This window comes from Enoplosus armatus, chromosome 17 (assembly GCF_043641665.1).
Source record: "Enoplosus armatus isolate fEnoArm2 chromosome 17, fEnoArm2.hap1, whole genome shotgun sequence".
In the NCBI taxonomy this organism is placed as follows: domain Eukaryota; kingdom Metazoa; phylum Chordata; class Actinopteri; order Centrarchiformes; family Enoplosidae; genus Enoplosus; species Enoplosus armatus.
In genome coordinates, this window is record NC_092196.1 from 16,211,658 (window position 1) to 16,239,344 (window position 27,687).

General features: G+C 43.8%; 1 protein-coding gene across 1 annotated transcript; it reads right to left on the bottom strand.

Moving 5' to 3' along the window:
• plekhh3 (pleckstrin homology, MyTH4 and FERM domain containing H3) lies at positions 1 to 27,680 on the bottom strand (the record flags this gene model as incomplete). The annotated part of the gene is made up of 13 exons (XM_070922987.1): positions 27,486 to 27,680; positions 22,417 to 22,472; positions 20,788 to 20,800; positions 13,625 to 13,649; positions 9,649 to 9,831; positions 8,306 to 8,463; positions 5,462 to 5,585; positions 4,608 to 4,905; positions 2,275 to 2,482; positions 1,905 to 2,041; positions 1,155 to 1,275; positions 222 to 710; positions 1 to 72 (listed from the first exon to the last, which is right to left on the bottom strand). Coding segments are annotated over exons 1-13 (2,019 nt in total), but the record flags the coding sequence as incomplete, so codon positions are not given.
• Between the last annotated feature and the right edge of the window lie 7 nt (positions 27,681 to 27,687).

The window sequence follows — 27,687 nt, forward strand, 5'->3', positions numbered from 1 at the left end:
CTGCCGATACAGAGACACGGACGTAGCAGCTACACCCAACCACAACTTCTGGGAAAAACTCCCTGTCGAACTCTGAAGTGAGGAAGAGGTAAGCAGATGTCAGAACAGCTCACAGTTATCCCTTAATTTACCTTAAGAGTTCAAGTGACTTAGCACTGAGGGAGCAAAACCTTATTCTAAAGTCCAACAATAAAACAAACGTGTGACCTCACAATACTCACAATATAGAAGTCCACTTCATAAAGAGTGCATCCAAAGCCCGACCACTGGCGCGCAATTGTGAGGTAGGCAGCTATACTGTCCCTGCGGCTGTAGCCGGCCAGACCTTTCCAACGCTCCAAGATGGATCCCATGACAGCCGCTGCCTCCTCCTTCAGCCGGCTCCGCAGACGCATGTCCTGCTCCACCTTTTGCTTGTGCGCTGCTGTAGCTGTGTGGCTCCACAGCGTTCCTGCGAGGAGGCCCGTGGGGAAGCGCTGTGTTGCGGGGCAGCCCTGAGCCGCCACCTGACAAGGAGGCAGGGCTTGGGGTGCAGAAAGGGACATGAGGACTCGAGCTTCTAGCATGTGACCTGGGAAAAGCTCGTCCAGAGGCGGGCAGGGGGCGTGTGTGCTGAAGTCACCCATCAGGCACTGAAGCCTCAGGGCAGCTAAGGCCTGCAGGTCCTCTTCGCAGGATGGCAGCTGGCCACGCACCACCATTTCATGGCACTGCAGCGCAAAGGCCGAAACCAGGACAAAAAGGGAGAGACAGAACAAGAAGGATGAAAAGAAGGTACACTTTGTCAGTAACAGCCTCAGTCCTGCCATCAATCCTTTCTACCCCACCCTGTTTTATTTTGTCCCATAACTCTTTTATGGGAGTCCACAGGAAAAATGTTCTAATGAAGCCAGTGCTGGCTGCCTTTTGCCCCCTCTGCACTACAGCCAATGCTCTTAGTCATGCTTTTTATGCACCATGTTTTATTGCAATCACAGCCTGTAAGACATTAATGATTGTTAAGAACAGACATAATAATCCAATGAAATACGAGGAATGAATCACTGCAGGACAATAAATTATATCTCATAATCAGCACTGAAATGGTCACTCATAACAAAGACACTCTCAAAGGAGGACTCTGCCCTTTGAGGAGCTGTGTTCTGCTTCATTACCTGCTCAAAGAGGAGGAGATACTCAATGCTGTCCACTGATATGCTGTCAGCATCCAACAGGCAGTAGAGCTTGAAACACAGCTTCCACTGGGATTTAGACTCTGACTCTTTGGTAGAGAGGCTGCACAGATGAGGGACAGAAAGGGTTAGACAGCTGGGACAGGGAACAAATATACTAATATACAAATGGTATACCAAGAATCTTAAGCCTAGGTGTTAATATGTTACAAGATATTGCCTCCTCAATGTGTAATATTGTTGTTTAGTAACTTGGCAGTTTGCTGAGTTTCATGTTTACCCTGTCACTCAGCCCTGTGAGGACATAGACGCCCACGCTTGTTAAAAAAACACACAGATCCCTTTTATTCCAGCCAGATGCCTTATCGTTTCATTCGAGACTTTGCGTTGTACAACCAAATGACATCAGCTTCACCTTGCCTATCCAGTGGCTGGCTTTGCTGACAGAAATAGTGACACAAGTCCAGTTTCCCAGCAGGGTGTCATGTTTGACCAACAAGACCAGACAAGGTCACCAGTTATCAAGGATACTGGATAACGTTTAGCATGGGAGTTGGACAAGTGAAGATAAATATACAATCCACCGCTCTGTTTGCATTCATCTAACGAGTGACAAATAACTCAAATTCCTGCCAGACTTAGAGTGTTTCGATGTCTGCTTGGTTTTTATTGTGTCTGACTTCCTCACAGTGTCTGTCTGTTCTGTTTTACAGGGTGAAGACAGACATTTATTTTTCAAACCTGGTAAGGATGTCTGCGATCAGAGCGCTGCCTGCGACTGGCTGCTCCCACAGTGCATTCTGCTCGTACAGTGCAAACGTGTTTTTGCTCTCTTGCAGGCCGAGCTTCTCCTGTATCCTTCGAACCACCTGGTGAGGGGCAAGGGGAAGTGGGTTGAAAAGACAGATGGACACACAAATGGTTAAACTTTAAGAGTGAAAACAGAAGAGGGAGAAATGCAATTTCTGTGATTTGCATGGCTTAGTAATGCCAGTAGACTCCAGGTTAGGCTAGGAAGTTTTGAACAGGAACATGTGAGAAGCTGAAAGATTGAAGAGAAAAGTTGTGCTATGAAGTAGAATACAGACAAATGCGCCCAAACCTCATTGGCGGTAGTGTGTGAGCTGATGTAGAGCTGGCAGGATCCGGGGCCAGGATAGTGTACAGTGCACAGCATCTCCTGTCGGCTCATCAGCATCTGGATCTCCTCCCAGGATGGCACACACTCCCGACACTTGGTCTTCTCCAAAGCCTCACTGATGAATGACGCATAGTTATCCATCTCAGACTCAGGACTCTGGCTCTGGATCCTGCAAGAAAATGTAAGAGTGAGACATGTGGATATGTACCATGTGTGTGTGACCACATTTAGAATTGCTAGATATTTGCCAGCAAAATGAAAATGTCGAACACTTAAAAGGGAGAACTTGTTAATGCGCGTGATGTCAACAGTGACTCAAAGTCTGAAAAGTGTTATGCTGTGATTATGGACTTTGCGTCATCCTTTTGATTAAACCGCGTTCTTTATTTTCTTTGGGCTGGCAATGCTCAAAAGTCAATGAGGCGAGGAATGACAAATGTTCTCACTTTAGCTCTTAGGGACTTAAAAGACTCAACATCGCTCAATCCTTCAAAGAAAAGGAAAATGGCAAAGAAAACATGTTTGACTTTGGGTAGCGCACGAAACAGGAAAAGGTGTTTCCGCTCCTGTGAACCAGAGTGACCTGCCACTTCCTCCCAGTGGAGTGTCCAAGAGTGCTAGGTGAGAGTGTGTGTGTGCTGTTGTTTTAAAAGAGGGGACACAAAGGCAGCAGACAACACACTGCAACTGGAGCCTGAAGTTTCACACACTTTGCGGAGTGTGAAAGGTGTGAAATACAACCTGGTGGAGTTATGAGCTCAGTCCTCTGTAAACAGAGGGAAAAATAGGAAGGAAACAATTATACTGCTATGTTCGTCCCAAAATACACAAAACGGAGGACAGAGAGAGGCGAACAAGAAGGCCTCAAACATTCTGCCAGACAGAGAGAGGCCCTCTCATTCCCTCCGATGTCTCGCTCTCTCATAAGTATATGGCCACAGGGTGGGATTTGTCCCGCTGAAACATAATTAGGAATGTTCCACTGAGTCTGTGTGATCCTTCCTATACTCTTCTCTCTTCACCCCTCTCTGCTCTTTCCTCCTTTCTTGCCCCCTCCTCCTCGTCCTCCTCTGCTTTCTTTCTCCTGGCCTATTCTCTCTGACAGCAGACATTCCCTGGGGGTTTCTCAGGGCACTGGGGGAGTGGAGGAGGGTTTCTGGGCCCACTGCCCAGCTCCAGTCTTAGCTCTGCCCAGCTGCAACCTCAGCACTGATCCACAGAGTGAGAGAGTGCGTGAGAGCGATGGCAAGACGTATCAAAACACACAGACAGCGAGTTCCACAGCGTTATTATGAATCGCCATTGCATGCAACGGTTCCATTTGCTCGAGGGTGATTCCCAGTACAGACATAGATAGAAAACTCTAGTGGTTTGATGGCATGGCGTTAGACAGAAAATCTGGAGCTGGAGATTAGCACTGCTAATAACTTAGATTAGCATGCTTGAGAGAGGGGCTAATTCCAGCCCTAAAACACTGGATCTGTCTGGGGTAACACGCTAACAATGTGGAGGCATATCACGCTACTATATCTAAACTGGTGGTTAACATTGCTGGCGCCTGCTTTTTGTCCACTGTCTAGACCCCGTGTTTTCCCTGCTACTACACACTATAACAGGTTGCTGGTTCACCTTCATGCTGGGATATGAAGGTGAACCAGCAACCTGTTCTCCCTCATAACCAACAATTGACTCCTGGTCTGACGGCATCTTGTTGCTACGACACAAACACTTTTGAATTGGATCACGTAACATAATTTTCATGAATATAAAATAAACACGGCAATATTACTGTTAACTGACAATTGTGGTTTCTATTGCCTTAAACTGTCAACATGGATAGATTTGCTGTAGTGTTTTCCACAAGTCATGTTTCTAATTTGGACAAATCAGAGCCAGCAAAAACAAGAAAAATCCCATGTTTTCCGTTTGTGATTACAAGTAGGAGATGACGTGAACAGCTTCTTCAGTCAGAAGGATTTATTTAAATCTAAATTTGAATGATTAAATCCAACTTGAATGTGGCATATTCCATTTCTAAATTTTCAAACTATACAACAATATATGCTGTATATAACAATAATATAAAAAGAATCCTGCTATCAAGCGAATATATTCAGCTGAGGTAAACAACAAAAAACACTTAAATTACATACTACAACTTAAATACAACCACAGCACCTCACTTCACCATAGATTTTTCATTTCTGGCCAGTATTTGATTTTACTCAATGCTTAAAAATACAAGTCAACTGTATCGCCTCTTCAACACTTTGTGGCCTTTGTGTGCCTCCCACCTCTTGAGGTGGAATCGCAGGTACTTGAGCACGGTGGGCCCAGGCAGGAAGGTGCAGCTCATGCAGGTAAGAAGCTGCCAGTAGCGGAGGTGTGCAGCAGTGTACGGGGCAGGTGTGTAGCTGGTCTGCTTCACGAGCTGGCAGTAGACCTCATCGCGGAGGGGCCGCAGGTCCAGACAGGTCTGCAGCACGCCCTGGATTATGGGAACCGGCTCTCTTGCGGACTCTAGCTGCTGCAGGCAGTTGAACAGCTTCACAGCCTCCTCACGAACCGAGCCGTAGCCTTTCCCACTGTGGTCTGGAGAGAGGAGGAAGAGGAGATGTGCAATAGTGTGTTATACTTTGAATTTCTTCTCACTTTCTCTATTGCCTGCTTTTTTACCTGCTAACATATTTTGTGGTTTGCACTTGTTTTAATCAAACAGCCAGGCCAAGAAAAGGTTGTTGTTATAGTAAAATGCACTGCATTGTGCTAAATGCTGCCTCTCAGCAATTCAAACAGCACAGTAATCACAGAGGTTACACTGCTTCTTTCCAATTAGCAATAAAGCCCTTGAACGGTAGTTACAGAAAATGGTTGCTAACTATACATACATATGCTGTGGTCAGTTGCTGTTAGTTAGCATTAATAACTGTTATAGTCAAGATATTATAACAAGATTTGTTTGTTTGGTAACAGTTTCAAAAAAGCACTGAGATCTGAACCTACAAGTTTTATGATCTAGTTTAAAATGATATGACTTTAAAGCACTTTGTAGTCTGTACAAATTATGTTTACCATTATCATCATTTTATCTGCAACTTCAGACATTGTTGCTATGATAATGTATGACATGTACATGTCAACTACTTACATGTGTGCTCCAGGCTGCCGTAGGGGAAGGGCAGCAGAGGAGCATACAGGGGGCCCTGGGTGTACTTCAGGATGGGATTGTGCTGGTAGATGTGCTCCACTACCTCTGGGTTGAACTTATTCTCCTGAAGTACATAAGTGAAAAAACAATGTGACGATAATATCAATCGACACAGTAGAGAACTCATATTTCATATGCCTGCAATATGCCTGCAGCAGACCTGGAAGCAAGTCAGTGATTGTGTGTGTGAGTGTGCGTGTTTGTCTGTCAGGGGTGACCGGGGTCGATTTGACCAGGGTCACAATTCAGCTCTGGCAACTTTCAAAGCAGCAAGAAGGTCAAGTGATGACCCAGCAAAGCACACAAGCATGACTGACATGTTATATTTTATCTGCTGGTGTCAATGAGTTTAGTGTGCGTGTGTTTGTCTCTTTCGCTGCCTGGATGTGGATAGATGCCTTCCAGCGGTACAGATGGCTTCCATGCTACTGCCCTCCAGCACCTGTTGCTCATTAGTAACGTTGCCACTGCTCTGGCTCTCTCCTGCCTCTGCAACCCCCTCAAACCAGCCACCCTTTCTCCCTGGCTACAAGACAAGCCCGCTTTCACCCCTCCTTAGTGGGGCAAAGTTGACACATTCTTCTGAAGTGTTTGGTGCACACTGGTGACAGGCTTGTCTGTTTGTAATGTGGGAATAAGATGCTGCTCTGTGGACCACGAACAGCAGGACGCAGCACAACATCCCAGATGATATTCATACACTGTGCAGACATGGTTAGGCCCATAGACTGTGTCTTATTCCCTTTAGTCTTCCACTGACACATAGAGTATTTTAACATTTTGGGAAATATGCACATTCTCTTTCTTGCCAAAAGCTAGATGAGAAGATTGATACCACTCTCAAGTCTACACAGTAGATGTGAAGATACAGCCAGCAGCTGGCTAAGTTAGCTCAATGCTAACACAAAGACTTGAATCCAAAGGTTACAAAATCCGCCTACCAGCACCTCTAAAGCTCACTAATTAAAAACCGAAACAATTTGCCGTTTCACAGGGGGTACCAGACTATTTCTTGGCTGGGACCAGTAACTTCCTGGAGTCTCTGCTGGTTGCCTGGCAACTGGTCCTGGCCGAGAAATAGCCCGGCACATAACCTCCCATAAAACGGTGAATTGTCGCTCTTGCACTTCATTTTTTTGTACAGATTAAACAAACGAGATATAACATGTTGGTTAGTGAGCTTCAGGCTGATTTTGTTACATTTGGAAAGAGCCAGGCTAACTGTTTCCAGTCTTTATGCTAAGCTAGGTTAGCCAGCTGCTGGCAATAGCTTCATACTTGGCATACAGAAAGCAAACAAGCTTTTCCCAAAATGTTGAACTTTTCCTTTTGGGGAGATTTCCTGTTTATTACAACTTCAGTCTTGTTTTCACAGTTTTGTCTGTCGGTTATTGTAACATTGTGGTCAGCAAGTAATTGCTAAGATCTGGTAATACGGCAACATTGCAAACGTTACAACAAGGTCAGTGGAGGCAAGACACACAAGCGGTCAGATGATAAAACAGGTCTTAAATAAACCAGGGGTTGAGTGCAACTGAAATGTCACTAATAATCCCACAGTGCCCAGGAAAACTGTGTAGGTCAGAGTTTAGCCAGGAAGTCTGTGTGTTAACTGTGATGGATGAACAGACTGTTTAGGTAACAATTTTACAGTTTGTCTTTGTTTTATTTTCTAAATAAATTTGGCAAACCTGAAAGATCGTCTGACTGCTCGTGTTTCTTGCTCCATTAGATTTCATTTTAGTTATGTTGCTGTGTTCTCAGATCTTAGCAATTATAGTAACTTGGTGAATACAGTATTATTACAGACCCAAGTTGTAATAAACCAGAATTATCCTTTAAATGTGTGGCAGATTTAAGACAAAGCAGCTCACCCATCTAATCTGTTTTTCAGATCTTCTCTCCATCTTTCACACATGTCCTCTGGCTATAGGTTCAAGGCTAAAACTGCAATCCCTGCTCTCCCTTGTGTCTGTGGCTGGAACATGTATATGCTTTAAAGATAAGCGAGCACGCCTGTTCACACAAAGGCTCTTCTGTTCATTCTCTCTTTGATTTTTGCAGCAGCAGTCCTAATCTCACACTCGAGAGGGAAAATACCTCGTCTGTTTGAGAAAGTGTGCCTGTGTGTAAAGGTGAGGGAGAGAGACTGAGGGAGAAAGACTGAGGAGTCTTCAGGGCACTTTAAAAGCAGGCCCCCTCTGTTCTTCCAGACTATAAGCTTGGCCCCTCCTTGGTGAAGCAGACAGAGGCAGACGGAGGCAAGCAGATTAACCACTTTCTTTGAGATTAAAGACTCTCGTTGGGAGATTACGGAGACAGGAGGCCAGGCAAAGGACTGCTTATCTGGCTTTGCTGCTTCACGCCAAGCCCTCCTCCACCTCCTCTGCCAGAACTGCCCCTCTTTTCACCCCAGGGGCAGACGAGTCATCTGTCTGCTCAATGAGATTCCAGCACGTCATGCTCTCTAGCAACCCCTGGTCTAAAAATATGGCTGTCCCTTATAAACATACTCCTTCCATGTGAGAAGGTAAAGCAAAAAGCATCCTTTCAAATCCCACAAATCTAAATTTTCTGAGAAGTCAATAACTAGAATTGCCTTTATCTTGAAATGTACTGTCCCAGTGCAGTAGAATAAGATGAGGTCATTCAAAAGAGAAAGGCAAACGGAGGAAACTTTGGACTCCCGGTCCAATGAGGCTGTGTGGTTTCCACGGTAGCAGAGCACGGGGGAGCAACAGCAACTGTGTGTATATGTTTTTGTGTGTGTGTTGTGTGGCTCACCTCAATGTCTCGAATCAGGAGCTGTGTTGGTGTTTCCACCGGTGCTTTGGTATCAATGATTTTCTGGATGGCACATGCCCAGTGCACAGCCTCGTTGAAGTGCTTGGTGTACAGCCTGTAGCAGTGCTTCCGCCCATATACTGTGATGCTCCAGTAGCCTGAAAGAAACACACAAAAAACATTGCATTTTATGTGATTGGCACTTCAAACTGCACCTCATCTGACGGTAATTTAAGTAAAAGGGGAAGAGAACAGTGAAATGTTCCCTGCACATGACACCGCGCATATCAGGGGTGACTCCCTATCCCTGACTTCCTCTCTCGGTTTCACAGAGGATCAAAGGTCAGCCTGAGAGGAACCTCAGACCACGCCAAGCCCAAACAAAAACAGTTATTCTACAGATGAATTAGGACACAACTGTTAAGATCCTCCGTGAGTCTCCTCTTGGACAACCTGCAATAAAAGTGAAAAAGGGATGCTTCCTCCTTGTGAAGAGGAAGTATTAGACATACCCCAGGCAGCCTGGCCTGATCTGCAGCCCCGCGGCTGTTATCAGGCTTTCCTGCTACGTGACTTGTTACCACATCCTTCTTTGTTCAGGTTCTTGGTGAAGTTTTAAAGGGTCAGTGATGCCAAAGAAGGAATCCGTACAGGGAACTAATATTTCATGTCAAGAACCACAAAATACACAGAGGAAGTAGATATTTCATGCAACTCTTGTGTGACAAGTTATTCAGTAGTGAAACAGCCAATAGGGCTTGGGACAAAGCCACTGTTTCTGTCCAGAAAAGTCCCCTGGCATGTTGAGTTAGTAAGAACTATGTCTGGGTTTGGGTTTGTACAACGGTTTGGACATTTTAAGTGGTTTGGTGAAGTCAGCAGGACATAATCCCCTCCATTGACAGGCAGACAGACGTAGACAGAGGGCGACATGTTTTGACTAATACAGAGACTTGAAAAGGACAAGTCATCCCTGTGTCTCTTCCCATACAGCAAAGACTTTCCTCTTTAATCTCTTTTGTTTCTTTCAACCCAGATGGTGAAGGGAGATGCCCCCGCTGATTACTCAAATGTGAGGTTTCTAGACCAACCTTGACTTTGGACCAAACACAGCTGGGGCTTCCCAAACTTACTCAGAATAACAGCACTCATGGGAAGGGAAAGTGGACCACAATATGTCACGTACATATCAAAAAACCCAGAACAACAGGAATTTCTGAAAATGTCTATGGTCACTCCACCGCATAGGGAATTAACACAGGTTTTACTGGACTACAGAGATTAAGGGCAAGTATACATAAGCGTGAGTCAGCTATGCATCAGCCCGTCTGTGTGTCCCTCACCCGTCTCCTTGTATGTCTGCTTGTCTGGCCAGATGACAGAGCAGAGGTTGGTGAGGACCAGCGTGCCCAGTCTGCGGGCTCCTTTCTCTGGTCCGCTGTAGTAGTCGAGGGAGTCCTGGCTCAGCACGAACCAGTACCGACGCTGCTTGATCCAGTTGCCTCGGACCTCCCGCAATAGCCACCCTTTAAATAAGATACACACACGTGTCATATGACAACTCAACTTCAAAATGAAACACATTGGCTCTTATACACGCAAGTTCAGCTGCAACAATTATTCAAATAACCACTTGGTCGAACAACAGAAAATTAATCTGGAACAATAGTGATAATACATTTATGTAAAAGTCCCAGCATAAGCCCCATACATCACTGGGGCTGGGTGTTTGAATTTTTTAATTGATACTCATGCCAAGACCCCAGTTTCAGTATTGATATAACATTCTTTTCAAATACATGACTTTGAGAAATATACTCTATACCTTTATTTCAATAAACAAAATAAAGCCAAAGTTATAGCAAATTATAGCATTTGTTTTCACCTGCTTGGGGTCTTGGGGCAATATTAACAGCACTGTTGTCAAATAATGAAAATGCATTTCAATTTGACTTCACCAATACTTTCTGAGACTCCTTATCCTTATGCTATCAGACAAAGCCTCGGTAGGTGGGCCAGTCATGGAGCTACTAAACTAGTGCTGCTACACCATGTCTTCACTAAGAATAATCCCCAAGGCATGTAATTGTCCATAAAGTTAGTTGCAGTCTGTATATGACTGCCTTGTTGGGGTAAATACTAGGGGATAAAAATACAGCCAGCTAATGGCATAGGCATTAAAGCCTGCATGCAGCCAACATAATTACCACTTTAGAGGTTGACAGAGTGAGAAAAGGAGAGAGAGAGAGAGCAAGAGAGAGAGAGAGAGAGATATGTACTGGAACAGTGTGACAGAGAGAGACAAAGAGAGTAAAGCAGACATGCCTTCAGCCAGCTCACAGGCATGCCCATTGCTCTTGCCAGGCCTGGCTCTACTATGCAAGACTGTTGTGTTCCCAAAGTCCTGAGGGTTTGGAAAGACTGCAACAGCCCAGATCCACTGTTCCCAAACAGCAGTGAACCTCCTCTCCCCCCTCATGTGTGCAAATCATTCCTAATAAATATTTAATCTCAAAGTAGATAAATAAATTAGTTTGGCAGAGCTCTGTCCAGATCATGCCTGGAGAGAAACAGACAGAGGAGAATTGAAGAGTCCTGGTAGGGGGTCATAGTTCATCCAGAGGGCTGACGGAGAGGCTGGCACCGATACTAGGCAGGGTGGGACCATCTGCGAGGGCAGGGCACTGCTATAAACTGGCAGTGTGCCAGTTGAGGGGTGGCTGTGCATGTGTGTTCATATGACTTGTGCAAGCATATTTGAGAGTGGTTTTAAAGGAACAATTAGGCAATGTACCTTCAGCTTCCTACCCTGTGAAAACAGCAATGACGCCACACCAGCATCACAATTTCCTCTGTGGTTAGCAAGCTGTGTGCCACCTGTTAGCCAGTGCTCATTTCGCCTGCATCTTTCTTCCCTCTGCTCTTACTCTCTTCCTATTTACTTTCATCTCCCTCATTTCTCTTCTCTTCCTGTTTTTATCCTTGCCTCAAAGTGGTTTTCCCAGGCAGTGCAAAGCTTCCACTGCCTCACTACGACTCCAAAATAAAAATAAAGAGAGAGGAGGGGGGCACAGCCTCTCAAGATATGTTTCCTGTTTGAGAATGCTTCTATATGATATAAGTGGCAGATTTGAACCCACCATAAACCAACCCAATATAGGCCAAAGTAAAAACCATGGAGGTATTTAACACCACATCAGAGGGGGGCAACATCAAAACCCAGCATGAAATGGATAAATAAAAACCATGAGGTAAGTCGGGCTGAGCTTGCTGACAGCCTGGATGTGGGGCGGGGGAGGCAGACAAGCTGACTGGGTGAGAGACATGGAGAGAAGGGCATGCTTGCTACCTTGACGCCTCTGTCACAGACATGGGACATCCCACAGATGCTGCTCCTTCTGGAAACTTTAAACAGCGACAAGGAAAGGCAAAAAAGGAGGGAGACAGAAGACAGAGAAAGAGCAGCAAAGTACCAGGACCCCCTGTATACCCCTCCCATGGTCCCCCATCTGGATCCCATCTCTGTGGCCTGCTAATGTCTCCCCTGGGGGCCACGGCTCGCCCTTAATTTGTTTCATTTGTGAACCCTGACCCCCAACGCCCTACCCCCTCAAACACAGATTGAGCAAACAATCTCTCTCTGTGCATTTCCATCTCTTCACTGCGAGCCTCCTGTCAATCTGAATGTACTGAAAGTACATTTTCCTCTTTAACTCTCAGGTCAGCCCCTGAACCAAAAGCCACGCCATGTTAAAAGAAAGAAAATATGACAGTATGGCTATTTATTACCCTTATCTGCTCTGACAAGTCCTGTGGTGACCAGATTATTAGGTATGCTAATGTCCTCAGCTGTCTGTTCATAAACTCATATTTTGGAATGTTAATAATGTAAATGGGCTTACAAAATGAAAAAGCACTTTCAAAAGAAAGACAGATTTGCTTTTTAAATATTATGAATAATAAACTGGACCTGAACTTTATATTTATGTACAAGAAACTCATAACTAAACTTTTTTTCCCCTTTCGGATCAAACAGAGCACGAGAAGGAGGAGCAGTTCATTTGAACTATAAATCAACAAAGGTATGTCAATAAAGCAATGTCCTAACATCTCTCTCTGTCACCACTGCATGGCTTTTACAATTCATTTCATCCTTCCATCATCAGTCTATATCTGCAATGTTGGTGGCCTATTTTAGACACTGGGGCAATATTAACCCCATATAGCCTCAGGATGTCCTGCTGAAAAAAACTCAACATAGTGAACAAGGAGAAAGGCCCTAATGGAGGACTGTTGAAAACATATCCTTGTGCAACACACAGAGAGAAATGAGAGGGATTATCTAACGCCCTGAGGTGTCTTGTGGTGGTAATAGTGTGGTTGGTTAAAGGATGAGGGTGTGGTGCAAAAGCTGAAATCCCAAGTGACAGTGTAATCAATGGCCCTAGGAAAGTAGCTGTCCTCTGTTTTGGAGGGAAACTCTTCTCCTCCAGCAGTGAGACAAGGACAGAGAGGGGACAGCAGTAAGGGAGGGGCACTAGCCAAAGGCGCATAGTAACTGCTGTCAGAATTAGGCAATCTGACTGCCGCCATTCCAAACAGGACGTAACTTATCCAAGTGCTGGCATTTTACTGCTCCTTTCAGTAGCACGCCAAGAAAAAAAAAGAAAAAAAAATCACACAGAAATATCTTATGAGATCATTCCTCAAAAGCATCAGACACCCAAGACAGCGCTCCTGATGCCAGTAGCTATCCTTACATGAACACACAGAGTGGCGGGGAGAGTGGGAGCAGCTGTGGGCCACATGTGGTCAGAGAGGGGTTGGCTAAAGGACGACAGCACAGCATGGAGCTGCGACAGTACTTATTAGGAGACAATTAGGGTAATGAAATATATACTATACTTAATGAGATGAACAGCAGCAACCTAGCCCTGCAGGGACCTCATTTATTAACTGAAGGACAAAGTAGGGCTGCAACTAAAGCTTATTTCATTACTGTATTTTGTTAGTTTTGATTGATCTATTAAATGTTTAGACTGTAAAATGTCCAAAAAATAGTGAAAAATGCCCACCACAAGTTCTAAGAGCCTAAGATGATGTCTAACTTCTTGCATTAAAGCTGGAACCAAAAGAATGTTTAGCATTCTTGCTTAAATTATTAAATGCAAATCAACATTTTCTGTCGAAAACGAAAACGAACTGATTAATCGACTTATCATTACAGCATGTTCGCTTCACCACAACTGAACAGAGCACCTGCTTTGTCAGAGTAATGGTGGTGTTATGTGCTGTGTTTGTTGTGCGAGTTAGACTCACCTTTGACCAGCAGCTCAGGCTCTTCCTCCAGGCCCATCTTATTCTTCTCAATGATCAGGCTCTTCATCTCTTCAGACACCTCTGAGACAGTGTGCCTGTGTGGAGGAGCAGAGAGAGAATGTAAATAACTCTGCTTCCCTCTCAACTCAAGTCTTCCCCTGACTACTCCCTCCCATTGGATAGCTAATTGGCCCAGAGACACACAGTTGGCTGTGAACCCCCCCATGTGACACTGTGCCAACTACAAGCCTCTCTCTGATACTCTTAGGTGGGGGTCACACAGGGGGGATTGGAAGAAGTGCCACGAATATCTGTCCTCCAGCGTTCCCACTTTCCCTCCCTAGCAGCATGCAAGCACACAAACACACACCGATACATACCACGCCACTGTGGACAGCTCGTCTCTCTTTTATCACTTTGGCTGCCGAGCCGAGCGAGCGGCTGAAAATAAACGTGACAGAGCGACGCCGGCCTGACTCCCAGCCAGCCAGCTCACGCCGGTCAGAGGAAGGCAGACGGTTCAAGAGGTCAGCCTTGGCTAGTTAAAACCAGAAACATCAAAAACATCTGTAAATCTGCTTTACTGCTGTTCTTTCTTTCCCTCTTTAATGCATCATGATCACGTTTGCAGCTACCTCCACATACAATGACGCTTCAACATCTGGCCTGTTGTGGACAAATTCAGACTTTGTTATCTCAGGCCAAAGCACATTTCCAGTCTATTAGATTGTTTAGAGGTTTTATCTCTCCTCATTTATTTATCTAATTACTTACTTATTTTCTCCATTTCCTGGGTCTAACTGGCATGAGAGGTGACAAACTCCTCCTTCCGTCCCGTCCTCCTCCTCCTCCTGGGATCATTGCACAGGAAATGAATCGAGCCCTTCCTCCCAGGGTTATTTGGCCTCAAGTTAACTACTCCTTTGTCAGCTGATTTATGTCATTATTGATCTGATAATTCCGGAGGGCTCCTCCTCACGGAAGGCAACAATAATCAATGAGTCTGAATATAGCCTTATCTGCTTTGACTCAGCTTACATGACTGCAGAAGCCATTTCCTTTCTTTTTGTGTGCGCTGACCTGATCCTGGTTTATCATGTTGACCTTTGTGACATTACTCTCAAACAGTGCCTACAGCATGATGCTTGAATGCATACAATTTGTTTCTTTTATGAAATGTATTTGAAGTTGTAGATCATAACCGATTGGTATCAGTCTCTATTTTAAGCTAATGTTCAGACACAGTGAAACTCTATATTGAGGGACAGTTTTTCTGTATGAGTAGGTGAACTGGTTCAGGGCAGCAAGTGAGAAGGAGAGAGTCAGGATCCTGTCACATTATACTCGGTCAGGCTGTATAACTAAGCTGGCTCGCCTGCTACAGCAGCAGCCTTCGGGGACCTTCGACAGTCCTTGCATCCACAGACCCCACTTATAGGCATTAAAATAAGCACAGAAATGTGACGACGTCTCTTTTTTGAGGTTGTTAATAACCCCTGCTACATAACAGAGACATGCACGCAGACAGAGATAGTCTATATGTAGCCCAAATGAGAGAGGGATTAGATGTATAGAAAAAACTATGCCTCGACTGGAGAATATAGCCTGCTGTGCACAGCGGGAGTGTTTATGTTCAATGCTTTGGATTATTGTGTGCTATTGTCTATGATGGGCTTTCATACAAAATGTCAAGAGCAATAAAAAAAACAATCCCTACTCTTAGTTTCTAAATGTAAATTTAGTATACACCAATATTATAACTAGGCCAATTCTGAATTTCCAAAAATATAAACAACTGGTGTAACCTGCTGCAGGATTTGAACCAGCAGTCTTATAGAAATTGAAGAGGTGACTTTCAATTTAACAGTTTATTGGAGAGGTTATGTGGTACATATGGTCGTACATCTTGAAATATTCTTGTAGTTCAATCAAACTTGGTTCTCATTTCTGCAGATTCCTAAGAATTGTGGGCATTTTCCACACTGCTAGCACAGACAGAAATCTCTTTTTCTGCCTCTAACTGGTCTGCCCCCATCTTTAACCTGAAATATTTTATAGGTCAGGATCAGTGCTTCTTTTAGGCCATGTAGAGAAGGAGGAGGAATTGAAAGGGAGCACAGGTCCAAACCCACACTTTGACCTTTAGCAGGACAAACTAGCCTGACCTTCAATTTCAATGCTGCCTTAGCAGAGGCAGTTTGACCATTGTGTCCAAAATCTCCCTGGGTGGTGACCACGGCACTGTAAAGCCGTCTCTACAAAAAAGTCTTAGTGTCTCATTGTGACAACAAATTGTTCTTGTTTTTTTTTTAGCAAGGACCGTTTATCGTTGTAAGATACATTCACTATCTGAAGACACTGAGAGAATTTAACAATTACTCTGACAAAAGGTTGAAAGTTATACGCTGCATTAGTATGTGCTCTCTATAAAACATTCACTGCAAAGCTCTTTGTTACTGAACAAAAAATGTAATTCATTAACAAGAACTGGCCTGTTTCAAACAAAAACTATGTACTATATCTGTACACTCCCATACATTTTCAACATTCCTCAACAATACCAACATACAGACTATCAAATAGTGTAAAACGGGTTATTTTCTTCAATTAGGGCACAATATTGTAAAGCTTAAGGATTTGACTTTTCTCATCATAACAACAAATAAAATGTTTCTTGTTATGATAATAAACCAACTTGTCTATGAAGTGCCCTCTCAGTTGTGCAGGTCATATGATACATGAACTGGATTTGCTTTGTTTTAGTCTTGAAAATGTTTCACTATTCATCCAGTGGGCTTAAAGGGTTGGAGCAGAACAAACACAGTAACATGATTCCACACATGACCAGAAAAACTTTCTTTCTAGCCCTCTGTGTGTGTGGACACACACTTAGAATTCAATCTATACTTTCTTTCCAGTCACACTCCAATCTATGGTGCAACAAAATAAAAAATGGCTGACAAAGAAAAATACATGTTCTGCAACTTGGGGCAAATGTTTGAGCACTGTTGATGTGGGGGCTTTGGGTCTCCACAGCTGTCCAGCAGCCCTAAACCCCCCTCCCTCCACTCAACCCCTGCAACCGCCCCCACATTCCCAGAAGCCTCAGCAGAGGCCGTGACGGTGGGGCCTTCAGTGGGCAACTTCCTGTGGAGTGCAGGAAACAATTTGACATGGGGATTAGACAGCACGAAGAATAGAGCGAGTGCACATCTACAGACATCACCTCTCTCTCTCTTGCCCTCCCCTTGGGGATTAAACATCAGCTACTGCAGAGGAGGAGCGTCATTTGAATGTCACACTGCTCAACTGTTGAAGCTTGAAGTGTATTGGAAATCAAGGTATTTCTTCTGCTCTGTGTTTTGGGTCTTGTTTGAGATCAACACACAGTACAGCAGTTTTTCTTCTAGAAACACTGACAAGTTAGTACTTTTGTTTCAGAGGGAAAATAGCAGCATGGGGAAACCACAATTTGTTTATGAAAGTGAACAGGAAAACATCAGCAGCTCATGATCACATAGGTCAGTAGGAGAGGGGCAAGTCATAAAGATAAGTAAGAACAAACATGATATGAGAGAGGAAGAGAAACATTTCCCTATACCTATGACCACACAGATCAGATTTTTTAATAAATCCAAAGCACATATTTACATCCTGTGCAGTCATGTGAGTGTAAATGTCCTCGAGCTTCTGTACAGAAGTAGCCAATGAGGCCCTTAGATATTGTGACTGAGCTGTTCAATACTCATTTATCCATCACCAACTGTCACCACTATTAGTTTGTGTGTGCCAATTTCACATCTGTTTTATACCAAACAACAATAGAGTTCAGATGTGACCACAAGCTCAAAAGGGAAGAGAGAGTAACATAACAAAAGAAAGTGGAAGGAAAAAAAACAATTTAAAGAGGATACATTGTGGTATCCAGCATGATCAAATTACACAAAGCCAACTGTTGTATACAATAAGTTCAGGTATTACTCTCTCGTTGTAGCTCATCAGTTTGGAAACAGGACTTCCTTTTTTCTTTTGCCAAGCCCAATCAATGGTATTGTCACACTTCGTCACATCTTGCAAATGACTAAATAATATTGATCTGCCAACATGACTGGCTTACATTACTTAAAACCCACAACATTAACATAACGTAGTATAATGACATATCATTAAATAATGGTATATAACACTGTAAAACACACTACAGCATTATTAAAAGATCCTGAACACCTACGCTCAGGTTTAGTTGGGTGGAGATTTACATGAGGTCACCAAATTCCAAGTGCTTAAAAGAGTGATAAAGGTGTATGTTGTCCCGCCCTAACAGGTGCAACAAAACTAACAGGAGAGGCAGGGAGATGTCAATGTAGTACAGTCTGTACATGCCCACACAGTCCTGAGAAGAGGTCTAATCAGACACAATAAGTGAAAACATCTGTGTGGCTTTGAGGTTTGGCAGTAAGCTTTTTATCAGCATTAATTTATTTTAATGCCACTGTACTCAAGGCTGCTGGGATTTTAGCTTCCTCACTCGGCGCCACCTCACTACATGTAAATCTTGTCCATCATGCCGGCTTTGACCCTTTTCTGATCATTTAAACTGAGCAATTGAGTTGTCAGTTGTAATTTCAAGTCTGAGATATTGGATATTTCTGACAGTGACAATATCTCCCACTTGGTGAAAAGAACGACAGTATTGTAAACATTATCTGCAAAGCCTTCTGGCTGGCTTATTAAAATAAATATATAATTAACACTAATACAACTGATTTAGCTAAGGCTTCACCTAATTATTCTTCTTCTTATGTTCTTCTACTGACATTGTGTGAATGCAGCATTATTTACACTATGAATCCACAGATTTACTCAAAACCACAGCATATGTTCCCACATACTGAAATAAGGCCATGATAACTGATGAGCACATTGTCTACAGTCCTTTCATGGTGACAATAGTGACACACTTAAATCCACCACGTATGAGCAGCACAACGAGTTGATTAGTTTGTGCCTGTCTGTCTGGTGGTAGCTGCTGGAGCGATGAGTAATTGATTTCAGTCCACGGTCTAATCAAAACGGCGAGGCGCTAATTAAAGTTAGAAAAGTAGTGTCCTTGCTCTCGGGCTTGGATGACCGCAGTGGAAACAGCAGAGACATGTTCCAGCATACAAAGCTGGTCCTTGTGACCACAAGAACAAGCACAGTTGCAAAAATGACCCTTGTATGGATGTGTCACAGAAATACAGAAGGATTTATCTGATGGATGAATTGCCTGGATGGGTCCAAAAAGGCATTCAAACAAATGACTTCAAACCAGCTGCCTTTTTGTTGATGTCCAGGTGTATAAACTGTACACAAATCAAGTTACACAGTTTATTAGACATCCGAACAAGCACCGAGGATAAATAACACTATCTGAGACGACCTTGATTAAAATACAGTAGGTCATACTGCAGCACTAAATACTGTAATCAGTTTCTCTTTGTAGAAATCCATTTCTCTCTCTCTCAAGTCCCCTCCCCCATGGTGCATGGGTTGGCTGCAAGGGCCTCTGGCTGAAGCTGGGCTGGTGGGAAAATGGGAATGTGGTGATTAAGACTGGGCCTATATGACCTCCCAGCTAAAAATACGCTGTTTACTCAAGACCACTGCCAAGAAACTCTGGACTAGGCAGAGGGGAGAGGGAAAAAAAAAGTCATGTTTTGAGAAAGGAGGAGGGGGGGGGGGGCGTGTGTGTGACAGGAAGTCTGAGTTTGTGACTGAAGGAGAGAGTGTTGATCAGCAAGAAATTTTATGATAAAGAGTTAGTGACTTCTTAGTTTAAATAAAGTCACTCTGATAGTGAAACTTAGTGATGTGAATTAAAAATTTGCTGATGTTGTAAACAGGGCCAGTTTGTGATGGTTGGATGGTTGACAGACAGGCCGACAGACACTCAGACAGGCAATTATCGTGGGGCCCACTTCTAAGCTTTTCACGCAAACACCCACATGTTTCATGCATACACACTCTCTCTCTCTCACTCACACACACACACACACACACACACACACACACACACATAAATTCACACACATGAAATACCCTCTGAAACATTGGACTCTTTCAGCCATTACAGCCTGGAAGTCCACACCAAAAAATGTCAACTTTTTGACTGTCAAAAGCCATCAAAGAAGGGGGGCTAATGAGAAAGCAGACGGAACAAATAGTGACGTCCTCAGGCATCCACTTTCCCCCTGGTACAGTTTGTACTGTGCTCTGCCCCAGCTATGAGAAGGAACTTGACAGTCAGGATAGTGGGGATGAAAAAATGGTGATGATGTAAGACAGATTTGAGTGTGAGCTCAGCAGGAGGGAGCAAGCTGCTTGGCACTTTGTACTGACTGAGAGACAGACAGGGGAGACCTCGTGCTGTCTGCCTGCAGAGATATGTCCATCACCGACACCCTCAGTAAGCTGTCGGCAACTGAGAGAGGTCAGTGCAAACACACAGCAAATCTATTACAGGACTCCTGACATAGGCCAAACTAATATTATCATTTGAAAACGTTGTTCCCAGCCTCTCCAGATCACTCTCAGCAGTTACACATCAGTCAATGTACAGAACAATTTCATTTTCTGACCTGAATTACAATATAACAATCCACTGTATTGTAGTATGTTTGATATAACATCGAATTGTGGTCATTCCAAACTTCAGGTGTGAGTTTCAGGATTGTGATGTTAGGTAACATATCAAAGATATCCAGTCCCTTGAAACTAATGCAATATAAACTGTCAGTTATCACAATTATAAAAGTCTATCTTGTAAAAGAAATCTCTCAAACTGTATATTGTACATATTTGAAAAATATGTTAATTTTTTTTTTTTTTTAAAAATCACTCAAACCTTTTACTGTACACAGTTGAAAATGTACACTAGCTTGTTCTGGGTCACATCTTTTGGGTGATAACCAGATGTTTTGATTACATTGTGTCTATGTGCTGTCTATAGCATATGTCTATGCTACTATATGAATACATTTGACTGTGCATGTTCCCTGCATGTGTCTGTGTAATCTAAATCCTGTTAGAGGTAATACACACAAATCACAGTATTTTCAAAATTGAGTGTGACTATAAATATATATTCACATGCAATTTTAGCATACTATTATAACCAGGACTTCCGGGAGACCCCTGAAATGGCCCACACTCATATGTGTGTTTGTACCCACCACTCTGTTTGACAGAGGTGGGCCTCCCTCCCTAACAACATCAGGCCTGCAGCATGACGAATGATCTGAGCATTACCATATTAACCTCACTCTAGTAGGACAAACATAAATCACCCCAACCATCACATCTGGGCCACTCTTCAAACTAATAGTTGAGACGAATGTCTCCTTCTGCACAGTTCAAATCAATAGCTCAATAAAAGTACAAAGTAAACCAGAGCTGCCCGAGCTGTGAAATGAGACTGAAGATAAATTATATGGCACCATTTGCTACATCACAATGCCCTGACTTATCAGATCCTGGCATGGCTTTCCCTCTGTACAACTGGGCGTGTCCAGCCATTGGCCAGGTAACGACCGAGCACTACGCTCTCTAATCTCTGCACTCAGTGTGATGATTACAGCCAGGCTTTTAACACACTCCCTTCAAAACCAGTAGTTAATTATGCCATGTGGCCTGAGGCCACCTCCACTATACTGTAGATGTGACACACACACACACACACACACACACACGCACACGCACACACATCCGAGCCACACCTCTTCTGGGAGTGCTGTTGAGGTAGGACTGAGTCACCTCGTCCAGTTAGCCTGCCTCCCTCCTCACGTCTACCCTTCCTTCTTTCCCTCAAGCCTCAGGAGAAAGCATGTCCTGTATGACTGCAGCAAAAGGTCTCAGCTTCAGTTCCCCTACCCACTTCCTGAGGCAGCTCTCCTCTTGTTGAGAATTGTTGCAGACCATCATCTATTCATTTGTGGTGTATGATAGTCCTACAAGTCAAGCTTTGTGACTCATTGCCTGTGAGTCGGCAGATGTACAGTAGAGATTGTAGATGGGGGAAAAGGGGCGGGGGGATGATAAGGGCATGATGCCAGAGACAGAGAGGAGCAGAGCCTGGCTACATCACTGTCTGAGATCACAGCCCTGCACTAATAGTCTGGATCAAGCCCTCGATGAATCACTCCTTTTCATTGGCACTAGCATTCACTTGTCAACCACATGACCATTTGAATTTCATTATTCGTGAGACGCATAGTGGTTCCTTATAACCGGCAGTTTGAGTGTACAGCCTTCAAATTAACAAAGTGATTAGATTTGTCGATCTGGAAGGTGGATAGAGTTAACCTAACATTACAACTATGATTGGTCACGATCATCTAGGTTGAAGATTGACATATTATCGGCCAATGCTGCCAAGCCAACCTTTGAAAGGCAAAACTCAACTCAGTCAAGAGGTTAACAAGTGAAAACTGCTGAATTATCCATGAGCACTCAAAGTACCACGGCAGCTTGGAAATGTCAGATCATCTGTCAACATGCATGTGAGTCTGTACCACTTGTATGCTTACACATGTGAGCATGTGGATATGAGGTTAGGCACATGTGCCATGGTTAGGCACATGAGGAGAGCTCCATGAGATAACATCAAGTGACTGTCCTGTAATTACACATGTACCTGCCTGAGAACAAATACCGAAATCCCCAGCATTCAGAGGAAGTATATGGCTAAAATAAGGAACTATTACTTCCTAAAATGTAGACAAAAAAAATCAAATCTGTTTCTCTCTCCTTACCCATTTGTTCCATTGGCTGTGCGAGTTGGTTGAGAAACAGTCACCTCAGCTGGACTCTGTCAACAGAAGAGAGAGAAAAGGGTAAATAGATGATAATGCAACACAAACAGTAGTCTGTCCTTAGAACTAGTCCACAGATTGCAGTGATCCCTCAATAGTTTGCCTTCAGTGGCCATGTTACAGTAGAGCTTGCAGCCGTTCCTGGCAGTCTCGGCACATAGCTGCTCTGTTCCTGTAATGCTTGGCTTTCACTTGCAAGGGGTGAGCTGGTGGAGAGAAATATGGCATGCAAAACAGGCTCATTTAATATAAGAGTGGGGAACAGAGGAATCTTTTGTGCAATAGCTGCATGCACCCCAACCAGCAAACCCCGCAATGCTATAATTCAGATCAGTAATTTCTCTGAGAAGGTTGTTAACCTAAAAATAACCCGGGTTTTTGAGATTGCAGGAACAGTTTCCTTCATCCGTTCTATCCACGTTTATGGTGTCTCAAGTTGGTGGTAAAAGACTGTTAGTTTGATGAAAATAAGTAAGAAAGACAAAGAGACGTCTGGGGGGATAGTATAAAAATAGCACTTTGTGTAATAAAATGGTGATGTACTAATGTTGATTATCTAATGAACAAAGCCACAAATCTTATACATATTACTAGCTAAATCTTAGAGAAGTTATCTCGACTGCGAGCCAGCTATTCATATCAAATGTTTCCCTCTTTCTTGGTTTCAGTTTTGTATGGAAACTGGGGTTAGTGCTTCTACTGACTACAAATGGGGCTGCCACTGGCAGACATGTAAAATCAAATTTCATGGGTGGAACAATGAACTTTTCATTCCAGGACTCCCCTGTTAAGCAGAAGATGGGAGAGGATGTGTCCTTTCACAGCGCTCAGGCCCCTAGATTCTCAGCCTGACCTTGGAAAACCCCATCAGACATCACAGCTTGCCTGTATGCAATTTGGACTAATTCTCTGGTGTGCAGGGCAGCACTGTGTGTCCCCATGGCCTGACTTGTTGTCTCTGTGAGCCGCAGCCTTGAGCCAGCTCCTGTGGCTGCCCCGGCCCAGCTTGGGGGTGTTGGCCTACCTGAAACACTATCCAGGTCAGCTCTGGGCCCCTCACAGTTCACACACCACACTTTACTACTGGGCAAACTAGCCTAAGTATAGCCCTTGCCCTGCAAAAAACATCTACTGCTTCTTTTTGGATGGCTCAAAAATAACAAAGAAAACATGAAGTGCAAATTTATAGGTTAGTATGGAGTCTGTGTTATATTTATAAGGCAGATGGACTCTGAGGAAAAGATGAGGGTTTGGATAATGAGATTTTATTAATGTTTAACTCAGGGAGAGGTACTGTAAATGTTAAACCAGACAGGCAATAACTGAACAGTGTCAGAAAGCGACTTGTAAATGAAGTGTGTGTACGGTAATTCCCTACCTCTTCTGTTAACCATAAATGATTTAACCAAGCCTACAGCCCCAGAGAAGAAAATTCAGACAGACAGCCATGACTGAAAACGGCAAATCAATACTAATCACATCAGTGACTGCAAAGCTGTAATTCCTTGACATAAACTAATCAGATGATCAATAAACTAATGGGTCAGGTAGATCAAGTTAGAATATTTTGAGTAATTCTGCACAAAACGTGACAATTTACAGAAAAAAGAAACAGAAAAATAGCTTTTCAATAAAGTTAATGGGCTGTGGGATGAGGAACAAGGATAGCGTGCGATGCAGAGCCCTGGCAAAAGCTCTCCCTTTGGACGGGCAGGGGATGAATCACTCCAGACTCGAGCAGAGCATGGAGGAAAAGAGGGAAAGATGCCGTGATGTGTTCGTTCCGTGGCTGACTTCCGCTCTCGCTCCCCCCTTTACTCTCTCTCTCTCTCTCTCCGTTCAGCTCTCCTGGGAGGCTGAGTAACCAGGAGGAAATGCTTGGGCTCAGCCAGTGTCGGCCTGAAGACCAGATGTGTGGCCTGGAGGTGGTGAGGCAGAGACGCAACGGAAACCAAATATAAACCAGCGTACCGTGACACCTCTGAAGACAGAGGGCAGTAGTGACGGTTAATGGGACCCGCTCTCAGCATAGATGGACTGTGCCCATTTGTTCCAAGTAACAGGATGCACTGTGGTACTCCAGCCCACACTTACAACTGTGCAGGCCTAAACACTCTGTGGTGGTAGTTTATTGGTAAATGTGACTTCACGTTACATAAAAACTGAATAAAGTTTCAGTGGAAACATGGAAAGAAGAGAGAATGACGGATGTCCTGTCCTAAAATTAGAGCCTTGCTGTCCCAACACTGGAGGCATTCAGCTCTGTGTGACTGTTTGGGCAGCTGTTGGAGAGCAGTTTCTTTGAATGAGGACTGTAAACATGCAGGGAAAGGGTTCTGACATGGCCCTGTGCTCTTAAGGGCCAAGCCTACACAAACGTCAGCACTGACTCATGATTCCAACCTCAGTGAGAAGAGTCCTGGCAAGGAACAGTGTGTCGCCTATGGCTTTGGTGCCGTGGATGCTACACATCGTGGCATCCTCTGGCAGCATGTTGGAAAACAACGCAGGAGATCGGGGTGAGGGTTTTGGATGTCTCGAGTGAGGGAGACTCCACCAGACCTGTGGGTTACTGTGGTCCTCCCTGGCAGGAGCTGGACAGAGGCCTACTAAATGGAGTATTTCAGTGTTACAAAGCCCAAAAGACACACACACACACACACACACACACACACACACACATACACCCAGGGAGGTCTGACCTGCTGTCTGAAAATGTGGCTTGTCAAGCTCTGAACGAAATGAAGCTCTGGAACGAAGCCTGAGGGGCTTTCCCTGGGAGTCATTGTAGACCATCTTCAACCCCCCACCCCACCCCCTCCATTGACACCATGGAAAGCCAAACAGTACCAGTTAGATCTGTATATTCTGAGGGGAGGGGCTCTGGGGAGCATAACGAATTACATTGGCTAAGAGTGGGTCAGCTGATGATATTGGCTTAGAGTGGTTCAGTTGTGGTCTTAATTAGTGGCTCGGCGTGAACTATTGACACAGAGTTACAATAACCAGCATAAACCAGTGACACAGATCACGACTCAAACAGGATTTGTGGAAGTGGATTGAAACTGCAAGCATCAGGGAATCAATAATTAATAACTTCAGAACACCTGTGCGGCAGTTTACTACCTTTGGTTACTAGGTAAAACACTGTTAATTACATCAGTCAATAAAGTGGTTCCTCCTGTTAAGAAGTAATCTGATAAACTGACCTAACCACATTACAGATTCAGACAGAAAGTTCCTTAAAGGATTTATACAGGCACACTATCATTTTTATGGCTCAAGACAAGTCAATTCACATTTATGAATATTTATGATCAATAAATCAATAGAATCAGTACAAAGTGATGATGAGAGCAGCTCTAAAGACAAAGAAGCATTATGAGCTTTTCATTAGTCCATTTTGCACTGCCATACATACGCTTATACCAAAAGATTATAGAGGCAGCGTTGTTTTAGGAATTATTGTTGTGTGCAAAAATCTCACAAACATCTCACAAATTTGAACTGGCCTCAGGAATAACACTTACAATACAGCAGTATCATGTGAGACTTGTCTTAAAGACAGACTTAAGATGAGCCAGAATGCAATCCCTCAATCAAGGTTGTTATGTCATAGAGCCACATTCTTCTCCAAACAACACATCTATAATTCAATGAACCGACGTTAAACTTAAACCACCTAACAGAGCATGAATCTGCAGATAGAGCAGAGGTTGCATTTTAATGAGGGGGAAGTTACAGGAAAAGGAGATCTCTGCATCATCAGGCATCTCCATTGGGACATGTTACTATGATCTTGTATTGATCGTGAATATGGAGCACAGTTGGGTTCCTTTGACCACCAATGGCCAGGCAGATGGTACATTATGACCAGGACAGGGATGTTTGCCAAGAAGAAGAGTGCTACACACCAACACCTCTCTGGATACCCCTGAGCAACAGATGCTGCTCTTATCTGGCGGCCGCTGGTGCTGTTAGACTTCTGTTGAGGCAATAACTGTGTAAAACTTATCTCTTCCCAACGTTTTCATGCAAATCGCTGTGGTGTCGCACTGGTTGGTTGCAAGCAGACAAAAGGGCCAATAGACAGATAAGCAGGCTTTGCAAGTAGTGGCTCCAGGTGTGCTCCACTGTTAGTGTAAGCCATATCTCAGCAGCATAGAATACCTAAACCTATGATACCAAATAACACACACCAAAAATTAAGCTTGCGCTTGAGTCAAAGACCAAAAACGTATGAGTGAGTCTGATGTGAGGAAAAGCACAGAATCCAATAGATGTTTAAGGGTGGATTTCTCTAGGAGACTGTACATAAAGAGCTGTACGTTGGGCCATACAGATAGAGCCTACCTCAATTCAAGGCAACAATGCCCCCTCACAAGTGGGTGGACAATGCTGAACTCTCTGTGTCTGATCAGATGACTAACATTACAGAGAAGACAAGGCCGCAGTCTTATTTGCAATTGAGCGGACGGAGGCCAAACACACAAGATCAGTTCAACACACTGGATTTTACAGCTTGCATCAGAGTGTGTGTGTGTGGGATTGCTCAATATTGCCTAAGCCTCCAAGAGCATGCAAACCTGAACTGCAAACTGGCCAGCAGCAGCAGCACATACTGTATCCTGCATCTGTTATAGATGCTTGCATTTAACAAGTTGATGATTCCCTCAGACAGCAAAGTTAAAATGGGAAATCTTATGAACACAGGTTGCATTTCTTATTGAACCTTGAAATTCAAATCCATATTTACTGTTCAAAAGTAATCATTTTCATATCAAGACCTGTAACCATATGTGTTTTCACAATACTGAAACGATGCTCCTGAGGTTGACCCTCTTTTATGACATGTTTAAGTTATAATGTGCAAGAGGTACAGCAGTTTTTACAGTCACTTCTTGACATTTTAAATGTATGTATTCAATGAAATGATGCTATGAACTGTGTATATAAATGTATTCATGCACAGGAGGTGTTCCTGTCTAGTGCAGGTGGAGAGTTTTTACCCGTCCATTGGGAGTCAAGTCCTCCTTGTTGCGCAATTCAAAAGACTCTTCCTCCTCTTTCTCCCCATAGTCCCGTCCGAGCAAACTGAAGCCCTGCCTGCAGCACAGAAACCAGCAAACTCCTTGCAAAGGCATTCAAATGAGGTTAAGTGTGTCGTCTTCTGCTATCCAGGTCGGTGAATTCAACACTCACGGTGTTGTC